Source organism: Glandiceps talaboti, chromosome 3 (assembly GCF_964340395.1).
Source record: "Glandiceps talaboti chromosome 3, keGlaTala1.1, whole genome shotgun sequence".
Taxonomy (NCBI): domain Eukaryota; kingdom Metazoa; phylum Hemichordata; class Enteropneusta; family Spengelidae; genus Glandiceps; species Glandiceps talaboti.
In genome coordinates, this window is record NC_135551.1 from 18100294 (window position 1) to 18117709 (window position 17416).

Genomic DNA, 17416 nt, shown 5'->3' on the forward strand with positions numbered 1-17416 from the left:
GCATCCATACACAACGTGTTGTTGGTTCTGTTCTAGCTATGAAGATAGGTTTGCAAAAATATGTCAACTAAAGTTTATAGTATATACTATATGAAGAACGAATGGGTGTAAAGAGTCGGTTTGGAGCACTAATATTACTACTGATCTTCGCACACAGCTGATAGACCAAGTAATAACACCCGAATCACTCTCATATCTCATATCTGACTCAACTTCTGTATGTACGTACCAGGATCACACTTGAACTTTAAAGGGAATTAGCTCAGACTACACAGTTTTATGTGTAAATCTACACTCGAGACCAAGGCAAACACCCAGCATAGTGCCTCGTTCATTGACTTCCCGCGAAGCCAAGTCCTCTTGCCAAATCTGAGCTGAAGTGCCTGTCTCAGTGTGCTTTATTGTGACGTCCTTAAAGTCTAAATATACATAACGCATGGCCAATGGCCACATAATTAATGCACTCCATATAGAGTTTTCATGGGCGTTATAATACCCTAAAAGTAATTTTAAAATATTGATGAATGATCACTATGAATCCTAGATATTTATGAAATGCAGACCGTCGTCTCATGTATTCGAGTATGCTTGGAATCCTGTGTGGTCTAAATCCAATATCCTTGAGACAGTCTATTGACCTTTCAGTCAAACTAGGACATGCGATGTTGTTAAAATATTAAGTTTACTGAAATATAAATATGTCATCTGTGACACTTTCCCCTCTTTCCAAAATTTGTAACGCCCTCGTTACAGACTAAAATATCTAAAAAATAATTTACCCTTCATAAATGAAAATTGAAAAGTCTTAGAAGTAATTAATGCTGTTTCGTATGAAGTGTTAGAAATGTAAAATTTATACGACCCTTGAAAACTAAGATTGCTAAAATCTCAAATTCCGAACCAGATATACTTGTTTCGTCAACATGTACTTTAATGAATAAATGACATCAAAGAGAGACATCACAGATAATTAGAAAATTGAATCGTAGAATAATTTTATATCCTGAGTTGGCTATTGAATTGTGTACTTCTCAATCACATCACAAACATACGTTCGACTGGCCAGTCTTTTTCAATCATTCACACAATCATACTGATAGATATGACCATCCATAACATACTGTTCGGGCCCCCTCTATTTTCATTAACACTACCAGACAAGTACAGTCATCAATAGAATTCTCAGGTCTAAAGAACTTTGCTAGGAATTTTATATCTGCAGCATTTAAAAGTTGAACATAAAGAAATATAAATAGAAGAATGTTTTAACGTTGACCAAGTTATACCCGATTCATCGTGTACATAACTGAATTATAACATAAGTATTCCTATCTGAAAGGAATGTAGGTATCTGTCTTGTAAAATCAAATGATGACATTAAATATCTATGCTATGAATAAATATTAACTCTTAAATATTTCATCACGCCAATATTGAAAATTGTCACTGACAAACGGTCAGCATGCCATATTCGTGATCATATTCCAAATTGAATCTTTAACTGCAGACGAAATCAATATTATGAAAAATGGTGTAGCATAAAAGTGTGTGTCAGTGACGTCGTCTTTGTTTAGTGAAGTCAAAATTAACCAGTCAATGTTATTCAAGTAATCTAAGTCTAGTAACTTGTGATTTCACCCTGATATCAGCTATCAAGAACACTGACCTAAATGTATTGTCTTACAGCTATCCTTAAGTTACACTAACTAATCAGCTGTTACAGTCATCAAGAGAAGTCAGTTGCGCCAACACAATCATTGTCGTGTAAGAAACCCTACGTCATTATTTAAACATTACAGGCATCTTAGCTGTTCATCCATGTTTAAAATTTGACATCTTCAGTATGTTAACGACTTGTACAGAACTATTAAGACCATTAATATTAATCCAATAAGTCAATTTAGTTTTCATTACAAGTAACCTGATTGACCATAAGTAGGTTGGCAATTTTCTCATTGCAATTCAATATACCCTTTGAATCTATACCACTAGAAATTATGCACGCAGCTCAAGTGATAATGGTCCTTTCTGAGGAATTTCATAAATTCTTGCGGAATTTGAAAGGAAATTTGTATAGACATTAACACAGCTCATTTCGGTCGGATCTCTGTTTTACACCCAATTCGAATTCAAATAGTTATCTTGTACAGCAGATTCAAAAAAATACTATATCAATTTGGTTCCTTCCTTTACCATAGGAACCTTACATCACAAAATCATACTCAACGTGTGAGCAACGCATTTATCTGTAGCGTTTTCGGCTCACTACAACTCAGAGTCAACAAAACTTCGAGGAGTTTCCAATACTCCATACTTCAATAAATATTCTTATTAAAACTAAAATGTTCTCCATAGAAAAATCATTAATAATATTCTTTCTGCTTGTACGCGACTGTTGAGGTGTAAAACAGCATCACTGAAATGGTTGTGATAAGAAAATGGATTTCAAAAGTGTTTGTCGTCAAACTAAATCGAGCATACAATTATTATTTCTTACACATTTCTCTGTACACACAGTACAAAAATTGCTGATCATGAATAGAAATAAATTCGAGGAATAAAATAATGTCAATCTTTAGCAAATCTCTACTACCGTATGATTAATGGGTTGTTTGTCCTTCAAAAGTCTTGAATATATAGTTCACATGCGAACTGCTTCGGTCTGCATCAGCGTCCGATACGTGATATCTCCAATCGCATGGCAGCTGTTCGGTCCCCGTTGAAGGTTTCACTGCTACAACGTTTGTCAAAGTCTCTATCGCTGTCTACTTATTCACAATTCCACGCTTTGAAACACAATCCCGCCTTCTGAGATGTCTTAGTCCATCACTGCAATATTTTACAAGTTCTAGTTCGAGTTGAATTCCCACCATTGCAACATAATCATTAAAAGTTTCCTTTCGAAAAGTTCTCGAGTCATCGATTTGTCACTCACCCAGCGGCGTTGTGTTTTCTTCTTCTCAAAGGTTGTCAATTATTCTTCATAAAGTTTACATTTGTCTCATTACGCGCACAATGGTCCTTCTAGTCCAAGGACGGTTTTTCCACCAATGTAACGAATTTGGGGGGCCTCTACTGTTAAGGTAACCCCCTTCAATGTTACTCTCTCTCTCTCCACTCTGTACACGGGATCGACTTGGACTTTTAGGGAATTAGCTCAGACTACACAGTTTTATGTGTAAATCTACACTCGAGACCAAGGCAAACACCCAGCATAGTGCCTCGTTCATTGACTTCCCGCGAAGCCAAGTCCTCTTGCCAAATCTGAGCTGAAGTGCCTGTCTCAGTGTGCTTTATTGTGACGTCCTTAAAGTCTAAATATACATAACGCATGGCCAATGGCCACATAATTAATGCACTCCATATAGAGTTTTCATGGGCGTTATAATACCCTAAAAGTAATTTTAAAATATTGATGAATGATCACTATGAATCCTAGATATTTATGAAATGCAGACCGTCGTCTCATGTATTCGAGTATGCTTGGAATCCTGTGTGGTCTAAATCCAATATCCTTGAGACAGTCTATTGACCTTTCAGTCAAACTAGGACATGCGATGTTGTTAAAATATTAAGTTTACTGAAATATAAATATGTCATCTGTGACACTAACATATAAAACACTTGAATATCTTACAGCTATTGTCGAATGTCCGCGGCAGTTACTCCCCTTAATAGTTTATAAAGAATACACTGAATGAAATTATTTTCATAAGTTCACTGAGCAAATATTAAACAGTGAATCGTGTGAAATGATTTTTTGAAATTAAGCTTAATCTTTAGATTTTATGAGGTGAGAGGGATTTTAAGGCGAATTAACAGATGTACATTTCAATACTCTGAATGCCTGGGGAAAAAACTGTACACGTGTCAATATGGGTCTCCACATGCATCATTATCCACACCTACGCATGACATCGAGGATGAATATTATAACCACCTAGGATGTTTATGTTATGTTATGTTATGTTACCAAGTAACAGATGTGACGTTATGAATCGTATGAACATTTCAAATGTAGTTTGTAGCCTGCAAGTATTCATCACATGCTAACCTTGAATGTTGTATAAATTATGGTGCATGCTATGCAGTATTCATCATTTGCAACGAGAGCATCTATGAGCAACATCTATCTCCTGAACAGAAAATGGACATTACTAGGTAAGTATTAGAAATTATCTCTTTTTGCATTGCTATCTTCGATCATCAAATGCAATCATGTTGCGAATTTCTGATTTAAGTGCACCATAACTTGTTCAAATAAGTCGTGTTAAATGACTGTTTAATTTATACCAGTGAGTGATTTTTTAGCATCAGCTTGAAAGTAGTTCAAATGCTATGAGTCGCATAGTTTCTATGTAGTCATTAACTGTGTACAGAGATTGTATATTTTGATGCACAGTGTTTCATAATTTGACAGCTGTTTTTAGAGTTACTGTACTAACATGTCAAACATAAAAAAAAAATTCTGGTTGAATAAATTTCGATTCAATTTTAATTCCATGTCCGAGGCAATTAGTGTCATTCATAGTTCATTAAAAACGCTGAATGAAAATATGTTTATAAGTTCGCTAAGTGGAATCCTGCGTATGAATTATTTTGTATTTTGTAAGTATAATATCGATAGGGTTGTTATACCTCGAGCTCAATATATGTGGGCACTTCGAAGCGTATGTGTAGGCCTAGCAATTCAATATAGCTGCAGACATACAGTAGATTAGTGTTGATAACATCACCTGTTGTTGCACTATTGTGTGATTTTGGCATAATCCCACCACTGCCACCAGTTCCAAGTACTACTGCTGCCACATACCACCACTACCACTGTTGTTGTTGTAAAGTAATATCATAAGATAGCAGTGAAATACAGTAAAATAAGTGTGAGTTGTGGTTTGCGGAGAGGAGGGGGTCTTACAGTAGTAATGGGCCGGGGAACAGCACGGCAAGATGCACAGCGGACTAGGGAGAGGGTCACATTTTATGCCACAGACCGGGTTTGATTTCTCTAAGCCTCCCCTTGCTATCACTGAAGGCTTCCTAAACCATCACTGACAAATTGACTGAACTAAAAGCTCGTATTAAGACATAACTTATAAACAACTCGATGACGTCATTTACTCTCTATGTATTAAACAATGTAGGAATTCTCTACTATGCAATATAGAACAGTTCGAACAATGTCGAATGGCAATTGTAAAATCATAGAAGGCATGCATAGACCATAGACACTCGTCTAAGCATAGCCATTACCATTATACCAGAATAGTTTAGTTAGGATTTTATATAAGATATTTTAACTTGAGCCAAACTCTTTAAAATTGTGTCACCTTACTGTTATTCACTACGCAGTAAATGTCATATTTTACATGTAATACAGTTTTAATTTGTCAAAACACGGATTATTTAGTATGTTTCATTTCCTTTCGCGTGCGTTTACGAATATGTAATCAATCAACCATCGATGTTAAAACTGTTAAAGTAACTCAACATGGTGTTTCTATGATTGATCACTGCAAATAACCACCTATTCATTTCTTTCAGAACCCTCCTCATATGTTATTTGTCAGCCATCCTGATTGTATCTGCTCTTGACGGAGAGTCTGAATATTCCGTCCGTGGCTCAGATTGGGGAGAGTTTGAAGACGCAGTAGACAACACCGAGACAAATAGCGAGTTCAACAGTGACTACTTCCTCGACAAATATAGCCACAGTGGCGCCATTCGATTTTCTAACGCAGGTGGCGACGAAAGCACGGCGAGTGACACGGCGAATTCTGGCTTCCTCTTTCGAGGAGCGAGCTCTGGGAAAGGTGGTGCGTCGCCTACACTGAGGGACATGCTGAAAATGATAGCTGATATCACGCTGCGGTTAGATCAAGCCGGCAAACTCTCTATGCACAAAAAAAGTGAGGGGGCAAGCGATCTTCAAAGCGAGAATGATAACTGGAGAAATAGTAGGATTTTTATCAAGGGATTGGACTTCAACGATAACTGGAAAAGATCAAAACGCGTGCGTCTTACCGAACAAAACAATGACGTTGGAAAATAGAATTAATAGCCGTAGAAAAATCACCAACACTTTTGAGTAAGCTGAATGTTTTGTAATTGTATTTGTAATACATGTACATGAAAGTCAGAAACCTTTAACAATAACCATATTATAATTTTAGTTGAATGGAACGAAATGTTGAAATACATGGACACTGGAGTTTCAGTTTTGTTTTAATTGTGATTTAACCTTGCAAATGATTTGTTTTGAATTACATTGACAGCGAATTTTAAAGATTGATGACTTTAAAAATGACAATAAAGTCTTTTTTTATCATTGACGTCATGCATATGTTGTTTTTCATTCAACATTTAGAGTCAACACACACAAGCGCGCACACACACAGATTACATACATACATACATACATACATACATACATACATACATACATACACACACGCATGCACGCACGCACGCACGCACACACACACACACATACATACATACCTACATACATACATACACACACAGACATGCACGCACGCACGCACACACACACACACACACATATACATACATACATACATACATACATACATACATACATACATACAGACATGCACGCACGCACGCACGCGCACACACACATACATACATACATACACACACACACAGACATGCATGCATGCATGCATGCATGCACGCACACACACACAGAGACAGACAGACAGACATACATACATACATACATACATACATACATACACACACAGACATACATGCATGCATCCATGCATGCACGCACACACACACACACACACATACATACATACATACATACACACAGACATGAACGCACACACACACATACATACATACATACATACATACATACATACATACATACATACACACACATACATACATACACAGACATACATACATGCATGAACGCACGCACACACACAGACAGACATACATACATACATACATACATACATACATACATACATACATACATACATACATGCACGCACGCACACACACACACGCGCGCGCGCGCCTGCCTGCCTGCCTGCATACATACATACATACATACATACACACACACACACACACATACATACATACATACACAAACATACATACATACATACATACATACATACATACATACATACATACATACATACATGCATGCATACATACATACATACATGCATGCATGCATGCACGCACGCACCAACACACGCATACATACATACATACATACATACATACATACATACATACATACATACATACATAACTAGACAGTAGTCACCTCTTGTATAAAATGAATTTATTCAAACATTTGAAGAGTGAAGAAATATGTACATGACACAGGTGAAACAAAATCAGGTGTTAATTGCGAAATGATTGGACATTACAAACATGTAGGATGCTACACCTGATGAGTACACCAATAGATCCACCTTCAAACGATGTACGGTCACTCGTACATCATATCTGCATTGCTGTTTACAATACTAGTTGCGATGGTGTAGGGGGCCTGTCATTTTAAAGACTGGGGTGGTGTTACATGTCTATATAGAATTTATGAAGCACGTGGGTCATTTTTAAGGGCATCTCAGTTCACAACACAAATCCGGTTATACTGATGCACGCCCATTGCGGTTGATGTCGTCAAATAGACCTTCACTGCGAGTCTCGGTTACCAGCATACACAGACTCTTGCCGTTGATGGTAAGAATCTGTGCAACCGAGCGAGACATATATGTCGCTGCTGGCGTACTAGTCGCCATGTGGCATATTTCTCCATAGCTATAGGTAGCTAAATGGTCCAAAATTGAACAGTTGCGGGGCAAAGTGCTAGATCTAGCACTTAGACAGTTTTCGCCGAAGTGCTAGATCTAGCACTTCACCAGAAAACAACGAAGTGGGGGACTGTAAACAACGAAGCGATACACGTCACATACATGCGTAATGTAGTCCGTGTACGTGGTCGTGTGGCGCATGATCGACTCCAAAACTTATCTTTGGCCGATTGTAACAACGACACGATTTATCTGAAGTTTGTTAAATGTTTGCATTGCCGAGTAAAACGGCCGGTTGAAAGTTCACGTTGCCGTACGGTTGTGTCCCGGGGTTGAGTGTTCTGTTACAAACATGCCTTGTCAATATCTCGCGGCGCGGTGGGTGGACTTGCGCGATCACAGAAACAAGTGTTATTATTTTACCCCTTTCATATACAATTGGCTAAAACAGGTCAATATCATCGATATTATCGGCACTGTATTGTATTCTGATAGAAACATTCTGATACATATCTCGGGAAACTAGTGCTTGTGTAGACTAGTGGTCGGGACTGTAATTCAGAATCTGCAATCTACTCTGGGACTAGCCACTCGGTATTTCTTGTACCATGTCTATTTTAGAGCGGGAAAGATATATCAATCGTAACGCCTTGAAATAAATTTGAAAATCACTGAAATCTTTATCGAGTATCCATCTTTCAGTATAGTCACCTGTGTGCTTATTTTCATTCTAATCCATGAAGTAGTAGAAAAAGAATATTGTGCAAAATCATGTCATAACTCTGGCGACTTACACGAGGTAGAGCCCCTCCGGGGACACATTTTAGTCATTTATTCTATAAAAATCTTTTAAAATTTCTCCAAACTTTTTGAACGGATAGTTTTACAAAACAGTAGTAACGGGTTATTTATAGATTTCTATCAAAACATTAACAGCAATGAAGGGCTGAAATTAAAATTGTTCACACCAATATGTTTTCGCACATATGTTTTCGATAGCAATATTTTTTGTCATCTATTAACGATCCAATAATACTGAAAGAAGTGAATATATTCAATAGAAATATAGTGAACATGATATAAACTTACACCCAGACTTTATTTTCGTGTTCAACGATCAAGAAAAATCTTCGCTCTCGCATCTAGACACAGACTAAAACACACACACACACACACACACACACACACCAAGAAATTCAGTTTTCCTTGATATTCTTTCTTTGTCATGCAATGTCACAAATGTCACTGCCATTAAAGCTGCAGTATGAAGTCTGTGACGCACGCCGAACAAAATGTTTCTTCTTCCTGAAATCTTCGAAGATTCGACTGTATATGGGAGTGCGTTATTTGACGTGACAGCTGTCAAAATGGAGGTCTGCGGTTAAGGTTGTTGGTAGTGGTGTCAAGCCGTTGTCAAGTACGGAGTTCGAAACGTGGTAGAGAAACGACTACGTGCTATAGTTGAAGTCTGTGACGCACGCCGAACAAAATGTTTCTTCTTCCTGAAATCTTCGAAGTTTCGACTGTATATGGGAGTTCGTTATTTGACGTGACAGCTGTCAAAATGGGGGTCTACGGTTGTTGGTAGTGGTGTCAAGCCGTTGTCAAGTACGGAGTACGAAACGTGGTACCGAAACAACCACGTGCTGTAGTTTTCGCCGCATAGAAGTTGGAACATCGAAAAAATACAAAACTGGACGTTTCTAAAAATTACGAAGTAGAAACTTGGTTGTGCATTGGCAAAACAGACGAAAAACATACGGAAAATCAAACTCTAAGGTCCTTAAACACGGGAAGTAACACTTTACACTGAGAGCAATAACATGTCCATTAGGTATAACATAACATATTTACCAATGACTTAGCACTTTGTCACTCTTTTTGAAGTGCTAGATCTAGCACTTCGCCACTTTTTGACAAAGTGCTAGATCTAGCACTTCGCTAAGTGCTAGATCTAAGTGCTAGATCTAGCACTTTGTCAAAAAGTGGCGAAGTGCTAGATCTAACACTTTGCCCCGCAACTGTTCGATTTTGAATTCTTTGTTATGATTATCTCAGTTAACTGACGAAATGAGTCATAATATACGAATGATAATCCAACCAATCTAAATTTATTACAGTCTTAGGTTTGATGCTGACTGTCATCATCTTATCTCCGGTCCTATTAGCTACTTTTCTGCCAAAGAGTACACAGATTCCAGGTTATAGTCAGGTTTACAACCTTGGTTAAGCTTATATTTTCTTGACCAGTCCTGTTTTTCATCCGTTGAAGTTACTTGAAGGAGAACAACACCAACGGCATTGTAACATAACTATCTTTACAGTTCTAAAAGATGTCAAATTTGCTTACAGTTTTCAGCAATAATGCTTATCAAAAAACAGAGGTTAAACATCTAATGATCTACAGTCTATCCTAAAGTAATGAAATTTTATCAAACCTTATACCCGGGCTTAATTCACTTTTCTATTCCTCATTCAACAAGTCATTGATAATGACATAGTTTATGTTGTCATTTTCAAACCTGGTTAATGTTGTTTGGCAAGTTGTCTTCATTCTAGACTGTCACTCCAAATTGCACGACAATATAGAATTAATCACAAGTTACATGTTACCTGAAAACATCAAACTTTTATAGTGGGTCTGAATTGTGATTTTAGTGAGTACCAAGAACTCCCACGTTGCTTGCTGCTGGTTGTGGAAAATCGCCCGGTCAGACGAAGCCAGCTTCAACTTCCGGGTCAAATCAGTCGTTTTCTACCGAAAATTCTTGAACGGTCCGGACCGTTACACAACGAGCCTACTAAATTTACTTGCCATGGTTATTTAAAACACATAAAAATCCACCTTTTTGTGAAATTTGTAAACATTCCGGTCCGTATTGAGGAAACTATGACTCGAGCGAAAACCGGGTCGAAATTTCAAGGCCTCAAGTATGCGTCCCGAATTCGTCGGAAAATCGGTATTCCTAAATGTAATGCCAAAATTTATTTTGCTGGCACGAAAGAAGAGATGTCAGTTGAGGTTTAGGCGTTTTCAGTAACCTTTATAACAAATGACAATGTGACACTTTTTGGTAGCAATCACTGGGGTTTATTTCAAGTATATTATGATTCGGGCATTATTACACGTACAACGAATTTCCCCTTTTTTTAAAAATCAATAACTACACTTTGATTTTCACAGATAACAAATTCTTTAGGTACTACAAAAGGGTTTTTCATAACAGTATAACATTCTAACATTACAGCTACAGTGATATTTTCTTTCAATTAAAAATATTTCAAAATATCTGTACATCTCTGGAAAAGAATGACATTTTTAAACTATTCTGTAAATGAAAAACGTAGCTACAATGATACATGCCTTGTGACTTGTTTATGCTTCACATGAATTGCTATACATAACATCAAGTTTGTTGGGCCAAAGTTATCGCAATGTTCCAATAATAAGTGACTTCATAAATGATATATTTTAAAAATTCCAAGTATGATATCCTACCAATTTGGTCAACCAAGTAACATATTAATTATATTTAAAATTTTGTATAACATTAAGGGCTATTATTTTCATATTCACCACCTTGTCATATCTGTGTTGGGCTTGAACTTGAAGGTGTTTGATGTAGTTATACAATTCACGGTGTGCCTGATGTAATAAATTGGTGCAATAATATTGTGATATCTTCAAAATGTATTTTTGGGGTAGAAATTTGGAAATATTTAAACATGACATATAAACCTCATTTAATTATGTGACTATAACAATAACAATTCCAAGTTCTTTTGGAAAATGGTAGTCAATGTCAATATACATCACACTATGTCGAAACTTATGCTGCACTTACAAAATAATGTATACCTTTCTTGCCTTAAGGTTTGAACGAATCAGTTTTGTGATGTAAAATGCTTGAGATGTGGATTATCCAAAACTCAATATTTCTCCCATTTTGTCATGGACGGGATGTGAATTTTTTTTTTATGGCAAATATCTGACACCTATACTGCAACGCTGAAATAACACTGCTTTGATAATTGAATTTCAGTGGGAAGACATAGTACAATTTCCGCATCCAAAATGTATACGTGTCAACACACAATCAAAATCAAACGTCCATCATTTGTAAAACTCCCAACAAAAATATTTCATCTTGCATTACCAAGAATCATTTCTGTGAACCCACTATATTCAGCAATGAATATGCTGCAGTATCAGCCTACCACATTATACTGTGTATAACAGTTTATGTATGTTGCACATGTTTTAGGATATTTCTATGCATACCTTACCGTTTATTAGAACTTGCAGTGTATCATTCCTTTTCAGTTTTACACAGATGTAAGTCAGGCTGTGTACCTACTTATATCTTGCCTTTATACTTGTTAAAGAAGATTAATTTGAAATTTTGGATTGTATTCGTTGATCAGGACTGTTTTACTCATTACTTATGCACACATTATACTGTGGGTATATAGTTATATAGTTATTGTTCAATATCAGTGTCACGCTGAATGCGATGCTTACACAATGGTTTTGTGGAATTCAAATATGTTTCAAAATGAAAATAAATTTATCCATAGTGTAAAAACTACTAGAATGTTATGTAATTACTGTGTTTACAATTCATTGTAAGATGCTAAAATTGTTAATTTCCGTATATGAGTACAGCATCATACTTAATGCACCGCTTGAGAAATCAAAATAATTTTCTTATCAAGGTCTCAAACTGATTTGAAGTTGCTGGAAATGGGTTAGTGGATGTATAACATGATAAAAATTGAACATTCAAAACATTCAATATCTGCCAGAATGCTATGTAAAGTAACTGTAATGCAATGGTTGAGTGCAGACTGACACAAAAGGTATCCTACATTAGTGGTGATTTCTGTTGGGCAGGATACTGGAGTAGCAAAAACTGCACCAAACCTAAGAAGTGGATGCATTCTCTCACACAGGTGTCTCCATTTGTTATTTCTGTATCAAAATCATAGTATGAATTTTACATCAATGAAGGAACCTCTCCTTGCAAGTACGTTTTGTAAATGCTATATGTACTTGAGCTCCGACCTTCAAAAATAATTTGGCTCAACAATTTCCAGATTTATGGTGAATATAGCTCTCAACACCATGTGGTTTTTAAATTTGCTTCTACATATTAAATCTTCACCTTAAGACTCTCATAAAGAAAGAAACAACAACAAAAACATATCTATAAAATTAAAAAGGACACAAAAAAATTATATACACTGATACATTCGGCAAATCAAACTCTGAAAATCTCTCAAATATGACCCTCATCATATGATCAGAATGCATCAAACTCAGAGAGTGTTACATTCAGTTTACATACTAGTGGTAAAACAATGATTGATTGTAAAACGTAATAAAAATTGTGTGGTTCCGATTCTGGTACATTCAATTTTAGAATAGGTGGGGTAGGTAAATTTTGTTTTTTTAATTCACATGTGAGTGTCTAGTTCAGGTAGTTCTGTTTTCCATTATTTTACATATGTGTCATCAGATGTACAGCCATTACAGATTGGAAGAACAGTTTTATATTGTCTTTTTAAGTTGATGTCAGTTTCCAAATCCACTATTTGTTGCGAGACTTCATGATTTTCATGATTTTATTATTTTTTTCCTTGAATACATAAAAAAAAGTTTATGATTGGGTTACTGGAACCAAACAACTTTTTTTATTAGACCTAATTGGTGTTAAAATGATCAAAATCCGAAATACATGATACATCTGTTTAATAAATGGCTTCCAAACTGCAGAGGTAAGTGACGCTCAAAAGTTGCATACTTTTATTTATGCACAGCAGTTGTATAGATTTCTACACTACACAAATTTCAACATAATTACCCAAAACTCTAAAAACCATTTCACAGACAGAAGTGTTACTGATCACAGAATTTTACAGTTACTACCATATTTATACATAACATTTTAATTATAGGGCAGTATAAAGTGATTTCTTCGTTATACAAATTTCCTATGATTGAGCAAATCCCCTCGATTTCATATAATTAGTTTCTATGAAACTCCACTGTTTTATTACTCTTGATCATATTACTACATAATTGTGATCCCCAACCTCAGCGAGTAAGAATTCATAAAACATCAAAGTTTGTAAACGCATGATGCTTCACAACTCAAAGCATCACATTGAATCAAGATTAGTGCAGACAACACGATTCATTCAACAACCCCCTGTGCATATCCAATTATATCGGTTTGGAAAATAAATTGTTCTGATACAAATCAATATATTATGATTTCTGCCATGATAAATATACAGCTAAATTATTTGACCTTCTAGCAACATGAGGGTCTTAAAGTGAGCTTCTGGACACGAGCATCACAATGTAGGAAGTGTATGATTTCTCCCCCATAAGCTGATTCTCAGTTGTGGGATGATCCAAATTTTATCAACCACCACTGAATCAATGTTCTGTATGAATGCAATATTATAGAACTTTGCACCCATTTTTGAATAGTCAGTGTCTTCAAATTAAGCTAAGTTCACTGTACACGTTTACCACATTTGGTGACTTCAGAATGTGTTAAGTTTTACATGCACACTACAGACTTTAGTTTGCACTTAATTTTCTTATGTAAAGTCACTGACGTCAGACTTTTAATTTCAACAACACAGTCTTCACACTGTGCTGAGTTTCACTAACCCCATGGCACTATCTTCAGCCAGTGAGTCAGACTCCTGTGAAATGCTCGTTTTCATTACCGGTCTTACTGGGGGTTGTGCTCCAGGGGGAGGTGGTGACAAGGGATGTACCACATTGTTCCTGCTTTTTTCCTCCCCTTGTACACCTGGTAAATGATTTGGTGGCGAGAATACCAATGACGTTTGACTGACTGGTGTGACATCATTTGCAATGGGTGTATTTACTTGGCTGCCTGTTTTGTCAGGATCTGTGCATTCTATGTTATTGCTATCTACTGCAGTCACAAGTGTTGTGTTGGTTTTGCTGGCTTTATTATTTTTTATTTCATCTTCCTGCAAAGAGACACACACAAAAATTAGAATCACAGGAAGTAATCAGTAGTTCATACCTTATGTGATTGTGCACCTTTCACCCATCACCACCACCACCTGGACAGAAACAGAGAAAGTATGAGAATTACCATCTTGGATATCACAGGTTTTTAGTCGTACATACTCAATGGCAAACGCTTCACTGGTGACTGCATACTGAGTTTAAATGACAACTCAAAACTTCACAATCATGACATGTTACATGTTTGCCCATGTAGGGGTATGTTCAATACTTTATAACCAGCATATTCATTCAAGGCTAGCTATGACGATTATAGAATTGAAAACCCCTGATTATTTCAGATGGCAACACCCATGATTAGACAAACTCGTGTCATGCCTGAAATGGTGTGTACTTGATCAACTGTGTGTAATTGGTTGAAAGAGGTCAGGGTTTCTAAAAAGTGCAGAAAAGAAGTGAGCAGTCAAAATATGTAAATATATGTAAGTTTGTTGTCAATGTGTCTTTGCAAACCTCTTGATACCATCACCAAATACTGCATTCCAACACTTAAAGATAACAACAACAAGTATCATAACCGTAAAATATGTATTAAACCATATTCTGGTAAGGTATAAAAAAAAATTGTATGGTTCCGGTTACATTCAATTTTAGAATACAAAGTAGGTGGGGTAGGTAGATTTTTTTCATTATTTAAAAAAAAATCATACTTGAGTGTCGAGTTCAGGTAGTTATATTTTCCGTTGTTTTTCATATGGTCTCTGTGTTATTGATTTCTTCTCATAAGATAGATTTATAGCCATTACAGATTGGAAGAACAGTTTTATTTTTTCTCAAATATGTAAAAAAAAAAAAAATTTGTTGGGTTGGCAGTGAAAAGCAAGGTGAGGTCGGGTAACCAGAACCAAACAATTATTTTTTTAGGCCTAACAACAAGAAGTATCATAACTGTTATATGTATTACATGATCATACTCTGCTAAGAGTGGCCATTTTTATTTTATGTTTCCTGTGACCTGACAAACCCTATCGTTCTTCAATCCATCAAAATAAAAGATATTATGTCTGCTATGGCAGGATTTGGGAAGAAAATCACGCCACTTTATAGTAATATGGCGACACAACAAATGCATATCTAGGCACAAATTATCACTTATTTAAGAAATGCAGGACCTTTGATAAAACAAATGGTCCATGGTATCCTTTCACCTTAAATTATCATTTCTATTGGCATCTAGACTATTATTAACATATTATGAACGTGAAGCATAAATCCACTTTGTTTCATGATAACACTTTTTACCTTGTTATCTTAACCACATAACCCCACCAGTCAAACTACGCAGCACCATGAATGAAATTTAAAAGAAATTATGGCATACAATGTAGTAGAGATTGATAGATACACATGTGATGATATGGATGATATTGTATCACGATAGCTTGCTTACATTGTGATCTGTGTTTTTGCTTCGCTGCCTCACTTATCATCTCATATTGCTAGCAATGGCAAACAATTAATGTTGTTTTGACGTTCATACACTCAAACTGATTAGTTGCAATGGGGAATGATAATGTACATCAGCGTAATTGACCATATTCAAATGAAGTCAATGTGTAAATGTGCCCTCACTGAGTTGAGTACAAGAGTGCCTTAATTTCCATACAGCGAATAGCATGTAAATATATCTACAAACAGGCATGCTAATTGCCCTTGGGAGTGTGGCTAAATTAATCTTTTGCTGTTGCTAATATTACAAGCTGTTTGTGAGACAGCGAAGCAAAACACACAGATCATAATGTAAACAGCCTAGTATCACTACTGAATTCAGCATCAACTAAAATAAGCTCAGAATAGTTTACATTGTCATGGGATGGAATATGGAAATACTGAATTACAAAAAACATTACAATGACTATTTTGACAACCATGTTAGATATCTCACAAATATTTACACAATATCTCTGGAAAAGTATACTGAGTATGTATTCAAATTGCAAGTTCTGATATTGTTAAATATCACTGTTATAATAATGTTAAATGTTAGTTTTTATATAGCACTGTCCCAGACCGTGCTCAAAGTGAAAATATCTACAACTGCTACCCTTGGTATGGACCTATAATAGCCCAATGGTTCTTCATACATCCTCAACTCCCCGGGGAGCACACAATCCATTGAAGCCTATACTAGCACATAGGATAAAGCATTCACATTGCAACCTCTAACCTATCAGGTCCCCAATTATGTATCTGGGTTGACTAGGGCACCATTGTTATTCAAACCCTGCTCGAAGGATTAAATGGCAGTGCAGATTTCCAGCTGACCTATTCTCTAATTATTCAACCATCATAGATCCAATAGATACGCTATGGGTGTTTACTTTTATATGCAACATGTTATCTATTTCTTAAAACTTATTTTTATAAGCCAATAACCAGTAAGTCAATGGAAATGTGAATAGAGTCAATCTAAAATGAAGCTTGCAAAAGTCAACAAACAGTAATCCAACCCCAAATCAGTGGAGTTTACCATCATGTATGCATGTGTAATGTAAGTACACTCTAGGTACGTGACTGTATGAACTGGGAT

General features: G+C 36.1%; 2 protein-coding genes across 4 annotated transcripts in view; one reads left to right on the forward strand and one right to left on the reverse strand.

Annotated features, from left to right (window-relative positions):
- Window positions 1-4115: 4115 nt before the first annotated feature.
- Window positions 4116-6203, forward strand: LOC144433428 (uncharacterized). Its single transcript, XM_078121744.1, has 2 exons — window positions 4116-4161; window positions 5542-6203. Exons 1-2 carry the CDS (start codon window positions 4148-4150, stop codon window positions 6047-6049), a joined length of 522 nt encoding a protein of 173 aa, XP_077977870.1. The 5' UTR covers window positions 4116-4147; the 3' UTR covers window positions 6050-6203.
- Window positions 6204-10888: 4685 nt separating this feature from the next.
- Window positions 10889-17416, reverse strand: part of LOC144453951 (palmitoyltransferase ZDHHC18-like) — a 38877-nt gene continuing 32349 nt past the window's right edge. For all 3 annotated transcript variants that reach the window (XM_078145321.1, XM_078145322.1, XM_078145323.1), the window contains one exon: window positions 10889-14825. In XM_078145321.1, coding sequence (XP_078001447.1) covers window positions 14469-14825 — 357 coding nt within the window. In that variant the 3' untranslated portion in view covers window positions 10889-14468. The remainder of the gene's footprint in view (window positions 14826-17416) is intronic.